Source organism: Sebastes fasciatus, chromosome 11 (assembly GCF_043250625.1).
Source record: "Sebastes fasciatus isolate fSebFas1 chromosome 11, fSebFas1.pri, whole genome shotgun sequence".
Taxonomy (NCBI): Eukaryota; Metazoa; Chordata; class Actinopteri; order Perciformes; family Sebastidae; genus Sebastes; species Sebastes fasciatus.
In genome coordinates, this window is record NC_133805.1 from 12,434,473 (window position 1) to 12,458,868 (window position 24,396).

Here is a 24,396-nt window from a genome sequence, read left to right on the forward strand (position 1 = left end):
TAATTAATTAAAAAAAACAAAAAAAAAACGGCTCTCGGACGGGAGCCGGCTCCCATCGTTCACTTAAAAGAGCCGGCTCTTTGAACCAGCTCGTTCGTGACCAACACATCACTACACCAAACCGGAACTTCCGCCCAGCCAGCTCGGTCCGTTCTGCATCATTAAAGTTGACAGCAGAGAAACATACAAAGTGTTTCAAAAGTTCGCTTTCGACGACAAAAAAGTGACATTTGACGCCGCCGATTGTTGACCAACATCGGGATGACTTCACTGACGATGATCGCTCGGGTATCGGACGGACTCCCGCTGGCTGCGTCCATCCAGGAGGAAGAACAGGTGAGAATGAAGCTACTGCTCCATGTAGCCTCAGTGAGTGGAGGCAGATACACACCAGACTCCATTCACAAAACCAGACATTTAACGACTGCTAGCTTATCCGCAGTGTAGACTTCTCCTAAAACCAGAAGACTCTGATTATTGGTTGTATATTGGGAAATCCGGTACATAACTAGGTAATCCACGAACATTGTTTTTATGTAAAGTTCAGTTAACATCAACGTATGTAGTTGCATTTCTACTGTCTATCTATGTACATTATTTTACTGAAAACAGTTGTGGTAATTAAAAATAACCTCTTCAAACTTTAGTTTAATGTAGCTACAAACCGTCTTCGTCATCATCATAGCAAAATGTAAAATTATTTCTTCTCAAAATGTTATTAGTTATGTTTATAATGTCAAAAAAAACTGATTTTTATTATTTTAGGAAAGTTTAATTTATTTATTGTGTAAGATGAAAATGGACAGCACACGAGGGAATTTGTGTCTGCCTAATCTGTATCTGGTCTTTTTAAAAAGCACAAATTAAAATACAAACAGAAAACAATGATATGAAGTTATTAGGAATAAATTGATTGACAAAGTCATGAAGAATTGGAAAGATAGAATAAAGCACCTGTGAGATACGACAAAAGGTATACCTCTGGGGTCTGCGGGGACCCCAGTTGGTAGGATGAAGGTTAAATTGGCAAATGTATTAATCTCGGCCCAAAAACATTATATGGCCTTTGGACTGTTTATGTCATTTTTAATATGAGTGTTGATATAGGATTATTTCATAACTGTGATTCAACTTTGGTATGGCAGTTCTCACTACAACTTGTGTTTGCTTATCCTTGTCAGTCAGGAAGAGACCTCCAGCAGTACCAGAGCCAAGCCAAGCAGCTGTGTCGTAAGCTGAATGCTCAGAGTCCGGACCGCTGTACCCTGGAGGCCGGGGACATGAACTTCCAGTAAGTTACCACAAGCACCAAGTACTCTTGTTCACATGTTACTTTTGTAATATTGGATATACATGTATTGCCAGGCATCAAATTCATTATAAATAACCACTGATATGGACTGTTTTTTTTGTTTTCAGCTATTTAATAGCTCAGGGTGTGTGCTACCTGTTCATCTGCGAGGCTTCATTTTCCAAAAAGATGGTTTTTGCATACCTTGATGACCTCCACAATGAGTTCTATGACCAGTATGGAAAGAGAGTCCCCACAGTAACGAGGCCGTACTCTTTCATCGAGTTTGGTAAGACAATTTGTGATCTGGTACATTCGAGAAACGTTGTTTTTCCACTTTCTGCAACACTAAGCTTCTGTCATACATGCATTGTTCCAGACACATACATCCAGAAAGCAAAGAAGAATTACGTTGATAGCAGGGCCAGGAGGAACTTTGGCAGTATTAACACAGAGCTACAGGATGTCCAGAGAATTATGGTGGCAAATATTGAAGAAGTTCTGCAGAGAGGAGAATCTCTTTCTGGTAAGTACAGTAATAAAAAAAAAAAAAACAGTCCTGGCCAGATTGCCTGCACAAAACACCAAGAACACCTAAATCAATAACAATTTTGCTGTTACAAAGGCCTTTGTGAACATTTACAACATTTGTATTGTGTATGTGTCAAAGGTGTTGATTGTACTTTACAGTCAACTGTGTTGTCAGTTTGTGTTTTGGATTGCATTATATTGTAAGGGGTCCCTGTTACCCCTGTAAATCTTTCTCACAGTATTTAGTCAGTACCAGGGTCCAACGTTAATGTTTTTTCTAACTTGACCAGTCTGGCCCGAAGTCAATTTTTACTTGCCCGTATACCAATTGTTTTATTTATTAATGGTTATCAAATAACAACAAAGACTAAAGTTAATTGTCATGTTTTATCATCTTGCTCTCAAACTTACGGCAAACTTCGAAATACATAAATACACTAAACTCCTGTTTCCAGGATAATTGAAATGCTCGCTTGCACTTCAGCTCAAAAACGTTTTCTTTTTCGATTTTGACCAATAAAAATATGTTGGAGTTGCGCGAAACCTCACATTAATAGACCCAGGGTGAGCATTTTTTTCAAACAAGCGACACGTTGCTTTGCCTGTTCGCTGACGCAACGAGCAGGTTAGAGCATCTTCATTGGGAAAACTGAAACAATCTGATGTTCACTTGTTTGCATCCTGTCAGGAAGAGGTGTTATTGTTGAGCCGAGTACTGTCACACGTGATGTAATATACATTTATTGCTAAGTAAATGTTCACCTCGTCTCCATACTTTTATTTCCCTCAGCTCTAGACACAAAAGCCAGCAATCTTACCAGCCTGTCGAAGAAGTACCGCAGCGACGCCAAATACCTCAACACCCGCTCCACATACGCCAAGGTGGCTGCTGTGTCGGTGTTCTTCATCACACTCATCATCTATGTGCGTTTCTGGTGGCTCTGATGGGACTCTCAAACGAGGAATTTGACTTAAGGGAGAGGTTGTTTCACTTTGAAAAAAACAAGCATTTAAACAGATCCTGTTACATTTGTTCTATGCCAGGGTGCCTTAAAGGGATCACATAGTCTATCCCTGTTGAAGGTAGAAATGTATCAAGCTTTGACTTATGTCACGTATACAGTTTAAACTGAGCCGTTGGTCTGTGATGGGGAAGCAAATGCTTCACGGTGAGTTCGAGTACCTTTGTTTACTGGAATATTAAGAGCAGGGTGTTAAATTAACATTGATAAACTGGATATAGGGGTTTCTTTCGGAGTCTCAGCATTAAGGAGAAACCATGTATGGATATGCAGAGGTTTTGTGAAAAGTCTTAATACTGTGACAAAAGAATGTTTATTGTTCACAAAGTTTACATTGTAACAAAGTCTTATTGAAAATATTAAATATTTATCAAATTGTAATTTCTATTTTACATCTGTATTTATTACACAAGTAAGGGATAATGTACAGTGAACCGGTCATTGTTGGGATCTTGCATCACCCTGAATGAGTTTATTTCACAACAATGACCCGCAAGCTGTACATTATCTCTCTTATTACACGGCTACTTACTTAAATCATCAGCAATTTGACAGAAAAATGGTCCTCCAGTGATCGAAATCAGAACTGCGGCCATAGCAACGGTCTGTTATACATAGCGGCGGTCTGCTTTAAAGAAGTAACAGACCCTGGAACGCCGTGATTGACCAATCAGAATCGAGTATTCAACAAAGCCGTGTATAAGTTATGTTAATATCATGAACAGACAGCGACAGTCCTCTTTATGGTATACACACACTTATAAACCAGTATTTCCATCATGTATCCATAGCCTGTGAAGCCAGCTCATGTTCACACAAAGAACACATTATGCAGAGCAAACAACAGTGAGGTATAAGAGAAGGAACTACACGACTCTGTACAACCAGGATGATGATGGCCAATGTTGGAAAGGAAACAACGGAGACTCTGTGCTCTTGTGCAGCTGGTGGGATGAGCAGGAGACACTCACAGGCCTGATTACAGTCAGATGAATCCAGATGATTTTGGATGGTTAACTGTCAATAGATGAGATTTACAAGAGAGGTGTTCGGTAAAGCTCCTTCTGCCCTTGCTCAGATGAAACTTAAGTTATTGTTGCGGAGGTGTGAGCGCTTATTTTCTTCCCACAATTTCCAAGTTGACAGAAGATTCAAACTGCTGACTTCTGGGTTGTAGAGTTGTTCATGCAACAGTTACAAGAGCAGACTTCTTGTCCCTTTCCTGTCCTCCAGGCCGATGAATGGATGTTAGACCACAGATTTACGCCACCATATCAAAGTCGTCCCTCTGCAAAAGAAACGCAGTGGTTGTGTAACATCGGCATTATGCTTTAGCATTGAAACACAGCAGTTACAGCGGATATGCGAGTGCGCGGATCCTGAAAACTCACCTCATCATTATAATTCATGACATGCTGCTTGATCTTGGAGGAGTCGACCCAAGTGACAAAATCTTCCATATTTCTGGAAAAAAGTCACAGTAATAGTGTCAATATTTGATCACTCGAGATGCTTTTTCACATCTATCTACACTGCCAATTTCTGTTTCTGCAGAATGGACAGTTTGTGTGAAAGGCTGCATAAAGTGCTTGAAAACAAATTATGAGAAGACAAAACAAAACGTGGACACTAACCTTGTGACGAGAAATGCTGGGTCTGTGACGATCTCTGGGCCAACGCGCACATCTGAGACGGAGTCAAGGTCGATACGGGAAAAACAGTTTCTACCCTCGGACGTAGACAAAACTATCCAATCTCTCAAAGAGAAATTCAAGACAAAACTTTACTCGCAAAACAACTAAACTCATGCAGTAAGGAAGGATACGTCCTTGTTCGATGAAGGTGATGGCGGTCTTCAGGTTCTGAGCCATACGGAGGTTCAGCATGATGCTGGGCAGCCGCCTCCTGCAGGAGTCACACAAGTGAATTGAATGAGTATATGTATATGAACACATCCAAGGACTCGACTAACATGTTTGTCGGATGATTTACCTGCAGAATGAAGACGCTGTGACTTTCTCTGTCAAGGACAGATTCTGTTTGGTGGGCATGAGACCAATACTGTACCTAGTGTGAAGAAACAACAACATTATCAGTGTGAGATAAACAAAGACTGTCCAGAACAACAAAGTGAAATCAGACACCACTGTATGTCAGTACAGGAGCCTGTACCATGAAGCAAGGCTCTCTTTGGGTTACCTGGCTTCACTGAGCCTAACACTGGTTATCCAGGATAGCTGCCGGTATCATGAAGCTGGTTATCAACTGGCTCTTTTATCTCTGCAGTTTCCCCATTCATGGTGATCTACCCTGGTTAATAGTGAGCCATCCTCGTGATACAGGAGTTAAAGGGACTCGGGGCCCAAAGGGAGCTGGATAACCCTCTTCTCTCGCTTTGTGATACAGGCCCCAGGTGTTGAATGAAAGGTATTATAGATGATTTTGTTAAGGCAAACAACATCCCACTTAGAAACTCACAGTTTTTCCAGTAGCTGATGAGTGCTCTGAGCTCTGAAGCCATCTTTCTCATCCAGGTCTCTGATCTTCTGGGCGAGATCTCTGATGTTACGACTCAACTTGTTGTACCTAAGACACAGGAGAAATAAACACTATTAATATACACTACTATAAAAATGAATTTGTTTTTCTACTATTCACTGGTCAGCTGCTACCGTTAAATATGACCTATTATGCTTATTTTAGCATAATAAGCCTGCTCCGATTGGTCAACCGAACAAAACGTTCTGACTCCACTCCAGCTCCGCTCTATCTACCTTTATTACACAGCTTTGTTGAATACTCAGTTCTGATTGGTCAATCAGCGTTCTACGGTCTGTTATTTCTTTACAACAGGCCGTTGCTATGGCCGCAGTAGTGATGTCAGACTCTGGCGGACCGTTTCTGTGTCAAATTACTGTATGTGGCTGTGTAATAAGTGGGATAATGTACAGCTAGCGGGCCATTGTTGTGAAATAAACCCTGAAAGCTCCGCCCTAAAGGGGCTTATTTCACAACAATGACCCGCTAGCTGTACATTATCCCACTTATTACACAGCTGCTTACTTAAGAAATCAATAATTTGACACAAAAAAGTTCCGCCAGAGTCCGACATCATTACTGCGGCCATAGCAATGGCCTTTTGTACAGAAATAACAGACTATAGAACGCTGATTGACCAATCAACCAAATCAATCAATGTCAAATCATTGATTTCTTAAGTAAGTAGCCGTGTAATAAGCGGGATAATGTACAGCTAGCGGGTCATTGTTGTGAAATAAACCCCTTCAGAGCGATGTGTGGCATCGCCCTTTCGGGGATTCTGTTTTCTGTTTTTCGGGAAGCTGTACATTATCCCTTATGTGTTACACTGTGACATCACCATGTTACAGAAGAAAAGGCGGGACTTCAAGCGAGGCAGTTTAGGAGCAGTGTTTCTGTGGAGGAGAGGAACTCCCTTTGGTGTGGACTTTGAGCTTTGCAGGCTTTTTACATGCACAAAAAAATATATAACACACTAAAGGAAAGGGACAAAAGCATAATAGGTCCTCTTTAAAAAACAGTTATTTGGACCCACAGTTTAAAACAGAAACATTCTTTAGGTTTTATGAACTCTGATATCAATTTGGTAATTTAATGTAGTGTAGCTAACAATGTAATAATAATAATAATAATAATAAAAAATACATTTTATTTATATAGCGCTTTTCTAAAAAACTCAGACACTTTACATAGATAAAAAGATCATAAAACAAGGACATCATAAAACAATATATAAAACACACAATATTAATTACACATTAAAAGCAGTTCTAAAAAGTTGAGTTTTGATTAATGTAAAATAAGAACAGAAATATTTTTTTCATTTTGAGTTTCGATCTAGCTATTTGAGCCACATTTTTCTTTTCCTTAACCTGAGAACAACACAGCAGACAGTGAGGTTATGTGTGTGGCTTACTTGGTGTAGTCCTCCCTCTTCTCGATGTGATACTTCCTCAGTACTTTGACCTCGTGTAAGTTGTTGTCCACCTCCCAGTTGATGAAGTCCACCTTCTTCAACAACTTCTGTTCGTGGTGCTTTAATTTACGAACCATTTTTTACACCTTTCGCTGAACTGAATACAATTTATTATTTACAAGAAGCTCCTTCACATGCAGGATGAAGAGGAAACACCGGAAACACGTGTTCTTCTTCTTCGGCGGCAGTTTTAAGGTAGAACGTCAGTCAACGTGGAGCTGCAGCGCCACCCACCGCGGCTCAACGGTGAACTACAGCTCAGTTTACTAACCTCACGTTTACCCCTTTAAAGGTCACATATTATGCAAAATGCACTTTTCCATGTCTTTTAAACATCAATATCTGTCCCCAGTGTGTCTACAGGCCACCATAGTATCATAAAAGACCATCCTCTCTCTTTTTCTCCTCCTCCGTTTGTCCGGAAATGGGTGCAGAAATAAAAATTCGCTTTTTTCCTAGTCTTCTGACGTCATTAGGCAGAAATGCAAGCCATATATGGCTTTCCTGTTTCCAGTGAAACAGAACAGCACCCCCCTCACCCCATACCCCGGCTTGGTAACCCCGCCCACGGAGTAGCCGGCTCAGCAAGCTGCATCCGCCATTGTTATTTCGACTGTTTACTAGTAAACATGCTGAAAGGAAAACCCGCTTGTTCTGTTGTTGGCTGCAATACTCCACACAAAAGCTTGCACCATGTATTGTAAACTTTATTTGAGTAGACAGATGACAATATTAATTATTCACAGCATTTGTAATCATCCCACCTGCAGTTATGTTAACATGGTACAGGAGAAAGTCTTCAGCTCTGGTAAACTACAGTAAGCTAAGCTCCGGTGGTCTGTAGTCATGGTAACACAGAGACAGCTACTACTGTAAATAATATACCATTACTCTGATCTTCCATACATTTATCTTTTAGCAGAAATAATGAACTGACTACTGTTTCACATCTTCTATTTTCCACCCTGATGGTCGCTGTGTTTACACACCGTGTCATAGCGGTAGCATGTAGCTAACCCGTTAGCATGTAGCTACATGCTAACGGGTTAGCTACATGCTACCGGGTTAGCTTTGTATCTCCATGTAAACAGAGCCATCTGCCCACAGCTGTCTGCTCTCCTCTGGGATGATTCTGTCGGTCATTTCTCACAGATGGATCTGTAAAGACAGACGTAAAACAGAGTGTATGTTTACGGTTTACAGAGTTGATGCATGAGGTAAACACTGAGTTAACTAACAGAGCTATAAACAGCATTATTTACCTGAGAGAAACCGTCAGGAAAACCTGGAATCTGGACCGCAGATGTTCATCATGTGTCGCCGATTTCTGATCAGATTCCTCCGGTAACGTGCGCTGGGTGAAGTTTCTGGTTTATAAACTTTAAAGTGGTTTATAAACTTTATTCTAGCTGCTATCTCTCCACTCGTCTCTCTCTCTCTCTCTAGAGAGAGAGAGAGAGAGAGAGAGCTTCTCCGGGAGGGAGGGGGAGGGTGACGCTGTTGTTGAGGACGTTTGATTGACAGAAAACGCTGACCAATCAGAGCAGAGTGGGAGGAGACAGAGGCTACAGACACAGAAATCAGCACTTTTGGAAATGGGCTGAAACAGAGGTTATAGAGACATGCTGGAATGCATGATCTGATTGTTTTTTTGAAAAAAAACTTCAGAGACATGGTTTGGAGGTGTCTGAGACCTATAATAACTAGTTTAAATGGAGTATAATATGTGACCTTTAAGTGAAGAATTGGAGCTTTATGTCCACAGTGTTTTGTCTCAAAATATCTCCTTTAAATATTATAATCCCCCCCCCCCTTTATTTTCTATTAACTTATTTGTTTATTTAATTTATTATTATTACTCTCTTATTTTTGTATTATTATTGTTGTTTTTTGTTTTGTGTGTTTGTTTGTTTTTTAATTCTATTCTTTCTTTTTATTATTATTATTATTATTATTATTATTATTATTATTATTATTATTATTTCTTTTCTTAATTTTATTTCAATTTTGAATGTTGAAGTTGTTTTCTCTAGTGTACTTAATGACTTTGTCTATAAGCTCAACTACTTGAGTAATTGGTTTATAAACTATTGTAATTACGAACTCTTAATTGCACATATATATATATATATATATATATAAGGGCATTGGTTAAGTACTTTACAGTAAATAAAAAGTAAACCTAGTTTAACATTCAGCTAAACGTCAATAAAGAAAAAAACAAAGATAAAATATTAGGTAATAGGAATAGAAAAAAAATGAGAATGTACTGTATATATAGAAGATAATATACAATCATTCCTGTGAGGGTATTTAAGTGTCTTACATCATTATCAGTTTCCAATTTAATTTAGTTGTCATCATTTGGTTTAATTGGTACTTACTTTATTTACAAAAAAAAGGTATAAGGCCACTGCTACAAAATGTTAATGTTAATTAACTTAATACAAACCAATGGATATTTAAAAATATATATATAGGCTATCAAAGTTCATATTCTTTTTTTATTTTATTGTTATGTTTGGTGTAAAGCTTTTTGTAACATGGGTTTTGATAAGTTCTATATAAATGAACTTTATTATTTATTTATTTATCTAACGTTCAATTAACTTTAAGCCAAATTCACCTTTTTGTTTTTTAATTTATTGTTATGTTTGGTGTAAAGCATTTTATAACATGGGTTTTGATAAGTGCTACATAAATAAACTTTATAATTATTTATTTATTTATTTAACGTTCAATTAACTTAAAACCAAATTCACCTTTTTAGTTTTGTTGTTTTTTAATTTTATTGTTATGTTTGGTGTAAAGCATTTTGTAACAAAGGTTTTGATAAGTGCTATATAAATAAACTTATTTATTTATTTATTTAACGTTCAATTAGCTTAAAGCCAAATTCATCTTCTTCTTTTTGTTGTTGTTGATGTTTTTTTAAATTAAAGTACTATACTGTTGGTGTAACACCATAAAAGGTTGAAAGCAACAACTGGAGCCTTTTAGATCCCATTTACATGGATGTGAAATTTACTCATTATAAGGATTATTTTAATATGACAAGGTTTCGCATTTTGAAACCTAACTTTATTTTCTCCAGCAGGAGTCACCAAACGTTTGGAGTCTGCTGCCAACAGCTTACATGTTGACTCTTGCATTCAGCATAGAGACGGAGCTTTTCCACTCCGACTGCTGCTACAGACTACTCACTGTTCACAGCAACATTTTCCTACTTCCAGCTACTTCCAGTTGTCTGTGTCTTTGCTACACGATTAACTTCATAAAGGAGCAAAAAAAGGAGAAGACTATCCAGCGAATGAGTGTCCGGACACTTTCACCTTCGTCTCCTGCTGAGATTCAGACCGACAGGTAAGTTAACTGTATGATGGGGAGGTTGAGAAGGGGCTCCTCCAGGAGGCATAGAGGAGAGATGTTAGACTATCAGGAAGCAGATGAGATTGTCAATCATATTCTCTGCAGACACATCTGTTAGAGGTGTGTTAGTCTGTAGCCACACCTGCCATATTTTCAATCTGTCATAAAAAACCTTCAGGAGCAGTTTGAGCAACTTTATTATCTGCAGAAAGCTATATAACCACCAGAGGAGCCTTTTAATAGATGGGCTTGTAGAAAAAACTGTTAATTCCTTCATTCACTCACACCTTTCCTTCCTACGTCGCCTGCTGTCGGATTCACATCCTGGTGAAATTATGATCAATATTTGTTCAGGTCAACACCCTGTAAAACAAATGTATAGTCCTATAGAGGTTTCCTCTCACACAGGTCCACGTCACCGGCTTTCAGGTAAATTATTTGTTAGACTCAGTTGTGGCCAAAATCTCAGCTCAGTCCTGAAACATCTTTGCGGTGTGACCTGTTTGTCTCACTAGTGTTGTGTTACCTTATCCTGCAAGGTGAAGCAGACCTTTGGTGGACACTCCACCCCTCACCAGGGCCACAGACACCACTTTCTTTGGCATGAGTCCACCACATTATCTGTTTTCTATGTTATCTGATACTACATCTGCTTTAGAAAAAATGTAGAGTACTACAGTGTGCTACATGTGCACCTTGATCCAGATTACTTCCAGTGCTTAGAGTGGAAAAAAATTAGTGCCGGTACTCCCCTTATTCACATGTTGGTGTGTGTATCGGCCGGTATCAACAGTCTCTTGCAACTTATTCCTATTAGTTAATTATTTCTTTATGCATGTTAAACTGTGTCAGTCATAATCAGTTGTGATTTTATTGCTATATATATACTTGGGCTATGCATAGATGATCAGAATCGCTTGTTGACCAGTTGAGAAATTTGCTTCTGATGTGAACGGCCAGGCTTCAGCTCGTGCGCCAATCGGCGCTTCCGTTCCCTTACGCTGGCGCTGCATCGTTTAGATACTTCGTTATGAATCTCCCAGAGAACCTGATATGGAGAAGGCGTAGGAGAGTACCGGCAGCTTGTGAGAAGCTCCCACTTCAAGCTCTGCGAGACGTCATATCCGTTCCGTATCTGTCAACCAAAACAAACCGCAGCGAGCCGAAAGGAGAAAGGAGAAAGCAGAAAACGGTGGAGGGTCTGCATGGATACGACCTGCACCCTCCCATTTTAAATTCAAAGCGGTAAACACTACACATCTAGTAATGTTGTAATGTTGGTGGAGATCAGGTGGTAAAAAGTGTGGAAGCTGTGCTTGTGTTTCTGCAGCTCACACCTCTTGTGTGTGAATCAAGGTATGACGTGAAGCACAAGGAAGTGCAGCATGCCAGTAACACTTATTATATAAAGACATATGAGAAGAATATCAGTACGTCACAAAACTTAACAAATCTCCTTTTAAGGTACATTTTGAACAGATAAAAAATGTGCGATTAGTCACGATTAAATATTTTAATTGATTGACAGCTCTAATTATATTCCATTTCTGCCAATAGATCCCCCTAAATGTTACACACTGTTCCTTTAAAATAAAGTTCTGTATAGGCTGTGCAGGATGACGACCCACCAATAGGATGCTGCTCATTAAGAGGTTAAATATTCTATATTCTTGCAGCTGTCTCAAGTACATTTTAGCAAACGATTTCATAAACAAGTGTGAAGATCCTTGCATAGCTGGCAACTGAAAATGAAAGTCGATAGTGTTCTTAAAATGTGCCTAGAAAGAGAGAGAGGAGAGCTTGTTTGGTGTGTGTAGAAGAACACACACACACACACACACAGACATGGACACACACTCACAGAGAGGGACTGTGCCTCTGCTAAGCAGAGCTGCTGCATAAGGAGGTCAGTGTGTTGAACACCCCACCTCTTGTTTTGTCAACACGTCTTTGGCCTTCGTGGACGGTTGTGCATCCTCTGTCTACTAAAGCGGGATATATAGGAGAAATTATGCGACCATGTTATGACACGGCTCAGAGGACTTTGTCTCTCAACTTCTCAGTAAAAGTCAAAAACATGATTTACACATTCTAGTCTGTGTGCTTGAAATAAGAGACTATTGATTTAACTGTAGGAGGGAAAAACCTATATTATGATCAGTCAGATCCGTTAACACAAAGTCCAGTGCCAACAACAACACCTGAGCCATTCGCATGTTTTACCTAATAAAAACAGTGAATGACAGTTCACAGTTCCTCCCACCACTTGGAGTGGGTTGTGGCCAAAGCAAACTGACTCCACAAGTGACATCGCTGCAGGGTTGAGTATGGTTTGCATCTCATATTCTGCCTTCTGCGCACAAGGATTTTTTTAAATTGTGGGAGCGTTTGGATGAGGTGGACAAAGAAAAGTGGAAGTGGCTGGTCTGAGAAGAGATGCTTCAGTCAGGAAACGTGAGGCAAAAGAGTGAAGAATGTCAGTCTTCAAGACTCCAGGACGCCGTAGTTACAAAACTGGTAATAATGACCTCATTACCCTGAACTAATTAATGCGTGATTGACAACTAAACACTCAACAGTGCTAGTAGATGAGATGCAAACTGTTTTAGTAAAAATGACATCAGACTTGTTGACTGCTGAAGCCTTGACTTCTTGTGACACACCATGTGTTTGCGTGTGCCAGTGATGGAAAAAGTAATCAGACCCTTTACCTAAACCTGCTGTAGGCTGAATATTTTTGGCGTCATTGGGCAAAAATTCCATAATAACGTTTCATCATATTGTAATTCAAGTGTTCGGAGAGAAAACTAGACTTCTGCGGCTCCTCGTGGCTCTGTTTTCAGGCTTTAAAAAGCCTGTGACGGGAGTCTTTTCATTAACACACAACTGCCAATACTCCTTCACGATAAGATCCTTCACGATAGATTTCCTTGGCATGCCCTTCATCAGAATGTGGAGAATGTTATTGTTTCTGTCATAACTGATACAAATCACCAGAGTATCACTCCCGTCAGACCTGATAAACCAGCTCAACAATCGCTCTTGTGTTTTATCAGAGAGGAGCTAAACAGTACACTACAAGATGTTTCTGAAAACATTTGAGGATAGAAATTACATTACAGTAACAGAATATTGATTTGTGGCGGTACTGATTTCCCCAGACTGTAGTTGATCAGTCAGAAGACTGAAAAACAGTTACATAATAATATAAAATAAAATGCCTCCTTAATAATAATAATGATAATAATGAACAAATGCCTCTTCGATAATGAACAAATGCCTCTATAATAACAAACAATTAAGGAAACTGAAATATTGTTTTTATTTTTCCTTTTACCCTCCTTTAAAGTTTCCCCAAATAAAATACACTAAAAGAAATGGGTATAAAGGGTTTCATTGAAAATCAACAAATGAATAGAATAACAAAATACAGCCTGCAGGCGTTAGGCTATCATGAGGCAAGCCAGATTCTTGCACAAATAGCACCTAAACGTGCTAGTGCAGGTAACCCAATTGATTGGTATTTTTTTTTTTTCCCCAACTAGGATAGTCAACACTCTCAATAAACAAAACAAAAAGAGCACAGAATCTCAAAAAGGGCCTAAAACAGACCAGAGTTTCTGGTTTGGCTGATAACACATGTTGCATGTAGTGAAGGTCAGAATGACACTGGGTGTGCAGTTTCCCTCCTCTTTTTAGCCCTACAGAAAGGGCGTCGTTACACCCTGATTGGCCAAGAGGGGAATGAAACAAGCTGCTCTCAACTATCATTTAAGAGCCAGTCCCCACACAAGCATCAAGAAAACATACTTGTTTTGCAGAAAAATATCCCCCTGTGTGATATATTATCATTACATTATTAGATTACTGATACTGATGAAACAATGTGTTCTGCTACAAAAAAAATAGTCATTTGTTGTACTTTTCTCTCGTCTTTGCCTTTCCGTGAAATATTGGATTATTCTATAAAATATATGTAATACTTCTGTACTTTTACTTGCAGGTTATAGGATAGTAAATGCAGGATTTTACACAGCAGTATTGGTACTTTTACGTAGGTAAGGATCTGAGTACTTCTTCCACCACTGAATGTTATTTAAAAAGGTAAAATAGTGGCTATGAATACTCGGAGAGTACTTCTGTTTTTGCTTTAATTACATGTTTTTATGAGATCCTAAAATGTAGTTCACCTTTATTGCCTCAGAGGACAAATACAGTTAAATGGATATGAGAAAGCATATAAAAACTATTCCTCTTGCTTCATACAACATCACTGAATTCACCATTAACCACCTGAACTTGAACAGTTTATGATATTGTGAATGGTATCATTGTAAACATTGGCCATCAAAACATAGGGATAGACATCACCTTTTCCGTGTTATCACGTTTGGCACAGGAGATATGATGCAAAATACATCATTTGGTTATGGTGGAAAGTATAATAGCTGCCTCAAGGCGTTTTTGCGATGGCTCCATATCTGAAAATGTTCAGGGCTCTAAACTGTTCAAGTGTACCAAGTTTCATGCCTTTATAAAAAAGTGAACATCACTTTCACATATCACCTGGAATATAACCCATTGCTACTGAGTCAGGGCCTCATCAGTTGGAACATGTTTATATTGACAATGAGGTAAGAGTGAGAAAACATAAAATAATGGATAGAGAATTAATTTCTTAGGAAAGTCTTTTGAGTTTTTGTATTATTTTGTGTTTCTGCTGCTTAGAAAGCCATTTACAAACGGCCCCAGTAACAGAATTCAATGCAAAGTTCTGAAGATCTGTCAGATACAAACTGCACAAAGTTACGTTTATTCTGATAAGACATGTTGTTATTGTTGTTATTCATGTAATGTATCATTTTAAAGCTCTTTTTGTGCTCTTTATGTTGGAACTATCCATAGGCACATAAGATCAATATGGAGTTAATTATAAGGGCATTTGGAGTGGCATTCAGAATTTGCCCCATTGCAGCATTAGAGGTCAAAGGTAAAATTTTCTTGACCTCAGTGTCATGACAATGTGACCGATGGATAGATTATAGTCTAAGCTTTACAACGATATATAACTTCATGATATTGTGTGTTGGTTTCCCTTTTTTATACTGGATCTATGTGTAAAATGGCGAAAAAAGATGGACAAATTGTAATGATGGAGGGATGAGAAAAGGAGTGATAGCACATAGAAAGCTACCATTGCTGCAATGCTATCATGCGTTTTCCAACACTAGGGACATAGACCTTTAAAAAAATCACTATGAGAGTTGATCCCTCCAGAGTGGCACGACAGCCAAATTTTGGGGGTCTGGCTCATGGACTATAGGGGGTCGTTTGGAATTGGGCCAACGGCAAATGATTTTTTTTTTCAGATTACCTGTCTCATACAAGCTTTAAGTAAAAACACAAATACAACAGTGTAAAACTACTCCATTACAAGTAAACATCCTGCATAATATCAGTAAAATGTATTAAAAGCATCAACAAAACATACTTGTTCTGCAAAAAAATATCCCCCTGTGAGTGATATATTATCATTACATTATTAGATTATTGATACTGATGAAACAATGTGTTCTGCTACAAAGAAAATAGTAATTTGTTGTACTTTTCTCTCGTCTTTGCCTTTCTGTGAAATATTGGATTATTCTGTGAAATATATATAATAATTCTGTACTTTTACTTGCAGGGTAGGATAGTAAATTTGGGACTTTACACAGCAATATTGGTACTTTTACATAGGTAAAGGATCCGAATACTTCTTCCACCGCTGAATGTTATTTAAAGAGGTAAAATAGTGGCTATGAATACTCTTTGCCTCAGAGGACAAATACAGTTAACTAGATATGAGAAAGCATATGAAAACTCTTCCTCTTCTAGAACGTGTGCAGAACGAACTAAAATGGGTAAATTGTTAACCAGTAGTGTAATATAACAAAAATAGAGTTGAGTTCACATGTTGTATAAAGGGAAACAGAAGGCTGTGTTTAATTGATGACAAACTGCTGGTCACCTGAAGTTTCAGCTTCACCAATGATTCACTGATCCCTCCTTCCTGAGTCTGAATCAGCAGTTTGTTTCTGTTGGTGGAGGACAGATTGCTTTGTACTTTGATTTGCACTGTAAAATATATGTTTTTCCCCTGTCCCCATTATTGTTATGTCTGGTCTGATGCTTTGATTTATGTGCTCCAGGATCACAGGAATGCCCTTCACTGCCTCAGGCTGGACTTTCTGTTTAACTACCCTTTAACTGACCAGCATTCCTGATTATTCTACACTGTCTCTCCTCTCTCAGTCTCTTCAGAGACCTCCTTCACTCGTCTCCTTTGCATTTGACTTCCATGCTCCCTCCAAAGCAGCTCAAGGGCTTAAGGACACTCTCTAATAGTCCCTTAGGAGCTGCAGAGGTATGCCTCATTTCTCTGACTGAACCAGACTCACTCATTTGTCCTCTGTTTTTTTCTGTCCATCCCAAAGACTCCTGGGTCGTCCGCCGACTCGGTCACAGAGACCTCCACGATGGTGTTGTCCTCGCCACACTCCTACAGGCTGAAGTATCTGTCTCTGGGGGTGCTGGTGCTCCAGACCACCTCGCTGGTGCTCACCATGCGCTACTCCCGCACCCTGAAGGAGGACGGCCCACGCTACCTGGCCTCATCCGCCGTGGTGTCGGCCGAGGTGCTCAAGATCCTCGTCTGCACCCTCCTCGTCTTCATGGAGAACAGTGAGTAGGAAGAGTGGGGAGGGATTTTCTTTCTCTTCTTAGTCTATTTGCGGGTGTAGATTTGGCAAAATCATATAAATGCCCCCCTAATCTTCTTAATACCAGGGTGGCTGACTGTCAGATCCTCTCTGTCTCTTCTCTTTTTGTCTCCTCACTCCATGGGTGGTCCCTTCATTAAACTACTGACAACACACTCTCTGTCTCTGCCAGATTTCAGTGTGCAGCTGCTGAAGGAGGAGATTGTGAACAAGCCCGTGGAGACCATGAAGTTGGCCATTCCTGCAGGGATCTACACACTGCAGAACAATCTGCTCTATGTTGCCTTGTCCAACCTGGACGCAGCCACCTATCAGGTAACACATGCATGAGCTGGTTCAAGTTCACAACTGGTTTCTGTATGGTTTGGCATTCGCCGTTACTGCGTAGCCCTGAATTTACAGAGCTCGGTATGGGTCAGGGGGATGTTTTTTTTATTTCTTTTTTATATATAAATCTTTACTTAACCAGTAATTGCCTTCAAATTACAAATTATGTTCTCAATTAACCGTTTAGTGTGTTCATTATACTTGTTGCTTTCCATCAGTTTCTACGCTTGAATGTCCCATTGATATGGTAGGCCTACCGTATTTATGACTTTATGAGTGGCAATCTTCTGATACTGTAGTCTAGAGCAGAGTTAGTGATTTATGATGTTTGCTGATGTGCTTTAAAGGGATGATTTGACATGCAGGAAATGCAGTTATTTATGCTTTTTTTGCTGTAAGATAGATGAGAAGACTCTCATATCTGTCTGTTCAATAGAGTGCTCCAGGGATGACGTAATTTTGTAGGCCAACCAGGAAGTTAGCATCGCCCTGGGTTCCCTCGAAAAAAATTGGGTTTTGGATTATTGCTGAAAATAAGCTCAATAGCAAACAAATGTTTATGATACTTACACATTTTGTTCAGGAAGATAATTTCCACAAATGAACACCACAAAAGATTGAAAAAAGTCTTGCAAGACTCGCTGCCCAACAACCTATCCTAACTTTAATATTCATCAATGCCTAACCTTAATTATTCATCAATGCCTAACCTTAACTATTCATCAATGTCTAACCTTAACAATCTCGCAAGAGTTTCCCCAGTTTGATGGCTCCCTTCTAGCCAATACCTTATAGTCTGATAGTGGTATCAATCTTCTCATCTAGCCTAACTCTCGGTAAGAAAGCAAGCCCAAGTTACTAATATAACTGCTATTATTGACCTTGTTATAAGTTCCTAGTATGACACTGAAATGCAGCAAAAGCATTCACTATTTTTGAAAAGGGAACAAGGCCATGTTCGTTTTTACTTTCAGTCACATATCAACTGCGTTCTCACAACTTAAACTACATGAAAACCAAGATTAGAGTGTTCTCAACTTCCAATTTCAAAAATACAACCTCATTTGTCACATCTGAAGGCAGTAAAACTTCTCAAGTCCGGACACCCTTTCCTTTCCTAGCTATTGCTCAGTGGTTTTACCCACAAACTGACGTTGTCTGTTCATATTATTTGCCAAATGGGTTGGGCCACATCTGTACAGGACACACAATACAAATGACATGATAAAATAATATTTGTTTAGTATTCAACAACTCTATAGTGACCTTTCTAAGACAGGATGTTCTCCTGTCATATTTACATTACTTATTTAATGGTGTGTTTGTGTTGCGGTCCACACAGGTCACGTACCAGTTGAAGATCCTCACCACAGCACTGTTTTCTGTCTCCATGCTGGGGAAGAGGTTGGGCTTTTACCAGTGGCTCTCCCTGCTCTTCCTCATGGCTGGAGTCACTTTAGTGCAGGTAAGCCAGCAGACACTGAAGCTGCAAAGTCCTTCAGCAATTTACAAATGCACTTTTATCCGCTGCATGAATGTGGAATATGACCTTAATGACTTTTAGTCCTAAAAGAGTTATATTACTCTAGTTGACAGATGTTTTAGTCCTCTGCCAGTCCCTGCATGTGATGATCTATGTTTAAACCTCCACAGTGGCCCACAGAGTCTGAAGGTGACACTGAGCAGAAGGTCCTGTCTGCAGGCTCACAGTTTGCGGGACTGATGGCCGTGCTGATGGCCTGCGTGTCCAGCGGCTTCGCTGGAGTTTACTTTGAGAAAATCCTTAAGGAGACTAAACAGAGTGTGTGGGTCCGTAACATACAGCTGGGTGAGTATCTATGGCCTCTGTTGTTTGGTAAGATGAGACGATTATGTGTGTAAAATAGATAATAAGACTTTTAAGCTAACCCATCCTCCTGTCACACCCACGTAAATTCATGTTCTGTGTGATACCATCAGGAACTGATATAAGGTTTCATCATTTTCCAAATTATTTCTAAATTGTAGCTCATAGCTTCAGCAAAATCTTTTCTGAAATGTCAAAGCACATCTAACTGAAAAGTTAAAGCTGGGTTAAGGGATTTTTTGCAACCTGGCAACCCAAAAGTTTGTCTTATGGATGGGTTATTACTGACCTATTATAAGAGTGTAGTTTTTAAATACTCCTAAACCATGTTTCGTTAGAAAGTTCTACCAGAAAACATAAACATTTCCTTTGTTCTGACTGCTGAAGATGTGAGTAGTGTGGTGTTAAAAAAAATGCACGTCTTCTGAGGCTTTGGATGAAGGTCTTAGAAAAAGACCCTGATGATGTCATCAGGGTTAGGATGCAGCGTTTTTGGAGCTTGACCCATACAAGGGACTAAAAATCAGGATATCTCAGCCTGTGCTGCTTTGATTTTCCTGATTCTTTTTTTAATTTGTGTCTTGTGAATCCCCCATTTTACGGATGTGCAATTACCAAATTGCTGGAGTTCCTCTTTAATTTTGATACAAAATGGTGAGCACCACATCATACTGTATCTGTAATAAAGCTGATAGATCAAACTAGCTGAATCTTGTAAAATACTCCCTATTGTGTTAAAAAGGTGGATTTCAGCCATGTGAAATGTATCTCTCCTCTTCCAAGTCATCGTTATCTACTGACACAGGGGAAATATTATACCATTGAATTTCAATATAACAGACAACACTGTTTCGGTGCGATCCGATAACGCAAATGCCCTGAGCAGCGAGTCACCGGGTCGATTCCCGGTTGGCCAGATAGTTTGCTGCATGTCATTCCTCTACTCTCTTTCCCCAAATTTCCTGTGTTTCTCTCTCCACTATCAATATCAAATAAAGGCATAAAAATGCCCAAAACATAATCACTGTTTATTGACACACCTAATGTTGGCACACTCTGCTGCCACATTCATATCTTTAAAGATGTGAAAAGGTGTCGCTGTGGATAAAAGGAAAGAAACAGATAATGCTTTTATAATAACAATTATTATTAAAAAAAAAATTGGATCACTTTTGCAACATGACTCTTCTTATCTCTACATACAGTAGCTGCAAGCCTCTATTGTATTATTGTTATGCCTCTTGATTCCAGTATCACCGCCTGTATCTCATATGATACTCCCCATTAACACTGAGGCACTGTGTGCCTGTGAAGGCGAAATTATATATTGTTTGTGATATAAATATGGCCACCTTGTTTTTGTTCATGTTGTTCAGAATGTAACTGCTTTGTGTGCTTTACAGTCGGTGTATTGCAGGAGAGTTTATGTGAAACTAAAAGACTTACGGCTATCACACAGCAGGAAATAGTTGTGCGAAATAGTAACAATGAATTCATTCATAAAACTTTTATTTCAGTGCCATTGCTTGTTTTCTCGTATAGCCTCATACACCAGACTAACAGGTCTGGCCTTCCTCCCATCATAGAGGCTACAGATGAGAAGGGCCATGTTAATAAAAGTGACTGATTATCTTTTTGAAAGCTGATCAAGAGGGTTGCTGCTTTTATTCATGCTAGACATAACAAATTCTTTACAGCTATAAAGGTGGCAGTGGATTGTGCCAGCGTTAGACAGGTCAATGAAACAATGGTTTTGTATTACATTGAAGCTCAACGACATAATATTTCTTTCGTGTCACTAGATTACAAAAGAGGAAACAACTTCCTCATGGGGTAAACAAAGCAATAGTTACCTTTCTCGAAAAACCTGAATTTTGTTTGTGTGTTAATGACAATATTCTCAGATCAGGAAGGGAATCTGGTGAGATTTTGAATAATAAGAGCATTGTAGGTGAAAAATAAGACTCTGGAGAAGAGGACTGTTGGAGATGCAAAAGACTCTTTATTTGCATAAAAGATCTGAGTTTGAGTCTCTGCAGAGGTTCAACAAACTGGTTCATATTTCCGGGTACATTGGTTTATCAAAAGCGTCGTAACCCAGACAACTGTCCCCGTTGGCTACCGTTGGCTACCTTAATCAGTGTGATGATTAAAAGTGTAGAGTTAACAAACATGGCGCATGTTCTGGTCTTATACAAATTACAAGATATTCCTTCAGTCGGTCAGGTCATTAGTGCAATGTCAGCATGTTTTGACATTAACCCTTCTACGCCAGTATATTGTACAGAGGTTATATATGTATATTTATAGTGGTCAACATAGGCCTGTAAGTGTGGAATTATTCCACCATCTCTTACAATGTCTTGTTTGTATGTATGATACGATTGATGATGCATTTGGTAAGAGCAGAGGAGGCGTTCTGCAAAAACAAAAATGAGTTAATGAGTTTTCTTATTTCCTCTCGCCAAAATCTGTCTCTCTCTCTCTCTCTCTCTCTCTCTCTCTCTCTCCAGCTGCACACTTCCTAAGATGACCTGTTATTTGACCCTTATGGTTTGAAACATCCTCCTTTTAAAAGAGGTCTGTGTTCACAAAATGCCTAATGAGAGGTTTGTGTGAATGAGGTCGCTTTACTTTATAACAGAGCAGAGGGCAGGAGGTTAAAAGGTTATACAGACAGACTCTCTCTTCCTCTTTCAAACAAAGCAATCAGTTGTAATTGATGCATGCATTAAGAAAATGACTGTCTGTGTTTGTGTTGAACAAAAACCTCACCTCTCTGTCCCTACTTGTCTCCTCCAGGCATGTTCGGCCTTGTGTTTGGCTTAGTGGGAATGATAACGTATGACGGCCAAAGGGTGAGACAGTCGGGCATGTTTCAGGGCTACAACACCATCACCTGCACAGTTGTTGCTTTACAGGTTGGATCATTTCTCTTCATTCTGACAATGAATTGTCATCGAAAAGCATTTGCTCTTATTGTTCTTGTTCAGGTGTGCCTTCATGTTTCGTGTGAATGAGTACCTTCTACCTCTCTGCCTGCAGGCTCTGGGCGGGTTGATCATAGCTGTGGTTATTAAATATGCAGACAACATTCTCAAAGGATTCGCCACCTCTCTGTCCATCATCGTGTCCACACTCGTATCATATTTCCTGTTGGAGGACTTTAACCCTACAGGGTAAACGCATACATGCTCATGCACACTCCCAAAAGGCTTGATTATTGCAAATAATTACTCATTATTAATAATTTGCCTGCTATTTTTCTGCCATGCTAGCGGTCTCTCAACAACTATTGAATTGTTCAGACATTCATAGTTCCCAGGTGATGTATCCTACCTACTTTGATGACCCTCCTGACTTTTCCTCTAGCACCAATATGAGTGATATCTCAACAGCTATCGGAGGGATCGCCATGAAGTTTTGTACAGACGTTGAGGTTCCCCAACGGAAAGAATTGTATAAACTGTGGTGATCCTCTGACTTTTAATCTAGCACAACAGGAGGTCAAAATTACAATCGGCCAATACTTTGGTTTATGACTAGATATCTGCAAAACTAATGACATTCCCATCAGCCTCAGCTGTAGGCCTACTTTGTGTTTTGTGCTAGCTAACATGCTAAACTAAGACGGTCAACATGGCAAACATTAAAGGAGCAGTTTGTAGGATCTGTAGGCTCTAGCAGAGAGGTTGCAGATTGCAACCAAGCGAGTATCGTTATCGACTCCGGCCCAAACCGTGTTTGGTTTTTCCGTTTTGGGCTACTGTAGAAACATGGCTAATTCTAAGCTAACGAAAACACGAAGATTCTTAGTTTCAGGTGATTATACACTAATGAAAACACAGTTATGAATATTATATTCCATTTCTGCGAATAGATCCCCTGAAATGTTGCACACTGTTCCTTTAATTCTTTGAGCCTCATGGTGTTTTACTCCCTCACCAGTATGTAGTCAGTCCACATTCGTCTGGCAGCTCTGAGTGCTGCCTGCTTTAACTACATGACATGTAATTATGTGTATTGATTGTTCATTGAATTCACTTTTAATGCCTCTTTATTTCCTCTCTTTTGTTTCCTGTTCCCGCCTTTCTCTCAGCGTATTTTTCCTAGGGGCAGTGCTGGTTATTGCTGCCACATTTCTCTACAACCACGATCACAAACCCGCCAGTAGCAGCACCATCAAAGTATGAACAGAGACCTCTGTGAAGTGTGCCACCTGACAGAGGTGACGACAGACCGAGCAGGACTCTGGACTGTGACAGCGAGTCTGGCATGAGGAAATTAAGACCGCGGGAAAAAGTGGAAGTGATCAAATCTGTTACTGCTTAACAACTACAGCAACCTCAACAGCCGTTGAGGCTGAATGTTCCCGTCACTCCGCTGGGAAAATGCTGCTTTGCACAGAAGATTGGGGTCAATAATATGAAATACATTTGCTTTGTATATGTATTTTTTTAAAGTTTTTTTTTATAAAATACTAACATGGGTACAGTGGAGTGAACTTTCCATGTCAGCAGACATTGTTGCAGTAAAACTCACACACTGTATGACAGCATTATCCCATGGAAACGTACTATAAGTGCAATTTACAGGGACCAGGAGGAGATTATGGTGAAACCATGGCTTCATGGATATTTGGAAACCAATATTTTATAGTTCAATATACTGTATGTGTAATTATGTGTTATGGGATATGGGGAAAGGGGTGTATTTTCTATAAGCCTATTAATGGTGCTGACAGCGCCTGCCTCAAAGAGAGGAAACTCCTTGACAGAGCTTCCATCTAGTGGTGGAACGAGGCGCAAACTTGCTGCAAAAGGGGAGGGGTTACCTTTGGTCAAAGATGCTGAATGTCCTTTTTTATATGAGATGAGATGAGATGAGATATGACTGCTTTGACCTTGTTGTTCACAGAGTATTTATATCAAAAACACTTATTCTACTGTTATTTAAATGCAAAATAATGGTCTTTGTGAAAGAACAAATGAATAAATTAAAGCATCCAGCTCTGCCTTGATCTTTTTTCTTACTTCAAAGTGAAATGAATGGAGCTGTGTATGTGTGCACGCTCTCACACACACACACACACACACACACACACACACACACACACACACACACACAGTAATGCATACACACAGAGGCACACCCATGAATATTTTGATGTTGTTTTTTTTTCAGTTCCAGTTGCAGCGCACTCGGAAAAACCAAACCAGTCTCTATAGCAACAG

At 39.5% G+C, this 24,396-nt stretch overlaps 3 protein-coding genes across 4 annotated transcripts; 2 read left to right on the forward strand and 1 right to left on the reverse strand.

The window, feature by feature from the left end:
• The first annotated feature begins 125 nt into the window (after window positions 1-125).
• On the forward strand, window positions 126-3,225 carry sec22ba (SEC22 homolog B, vesicle trafficking protein a). Its single transcript, XM_074650717.1, has 5 exons — window positions 126-336; window positions 1,182-1,291; window positions 1,420-1,580; window positions 1,671-1,817; window positions 2,613-3,225. The coding sequence occupies exons 1-5, from the start codon at window positions 262-264 to the stop codon at window positions 2,765-2,767; spliced, it is 648 nt and encodes a 215-aa protein (XP_074506818.1). The 5' UTR covers window positions 126-261; the 3' UTR covers window positions 2,768-3,225.
• On the reverse strand, window positions 3,139-7,050 carry imp3 (IMP U3 small nucleolar ribonucleoprotein 3). The gene is made up of 7 exons (XM_074650718.1): window positions 6,800-7,050; window positions 5,323-5,430; window positions 4,837-4,911; window positions 4,670-4,749; window positions 4,479-4,530; window positions 4,236-4,308; window positions 3,139-4,132 (listed from the first exon to the last, which is right to left on the reverse strand). Exons 1-7 carry the CDS (start codon window positions 6,934-6,936, stop codon window positions 4,106-4,108), a joined length of 552 nt encoding a protein of 183 aa, XP_074506819.1. The 5' UTR covers window positions 6,937-7,050; the 3' UTR covers window positions 3,139-4,105.
• Window positions 7,051-10,024: 2,974 nt separating this feature from the next.
• Window positions 10,025-24,170, forward strand: slc35a3b (solute carrier family 35 member A3b). Of its 2 annotated transcripts, none has more exons than XM_074650720.1 (8): window positions 10,025-10,222; window positions 16,705-16,951; window positions 17,162-17,304; window positions 18,659-18,781; window positions 18,970-19,144; window positions 21,965-22,083; window positions 22,208-22,341; window positions 23,262-24,170. In XM_074650720.1, the coding sequence occupies exons 2-8, from the start codon at window positions 16,747-16,749 to the stop codon at window positions 23,353-23,355; spliced, it is 993 nt and encodes a 330-aa protein (XP_074506821.1). In that variant the 5' UTR covers window positions 10,025-10,222; window positions 16,705-16,746; the 3' UTR covers window positions 23,356-24,170. The 2 variants fall into 2 exon arrangements, with proteins under 2 accessions (XP_074506821.1, XP_074506820.1); XM_074650719.1 differs by lacking the exon at window positions 10,025-10,222 and adding an exon at window positions 12,523-12,745.
• The last annotated feature ends 226 nt before the right edge of the window (window positions 24,171-24,396 follow it).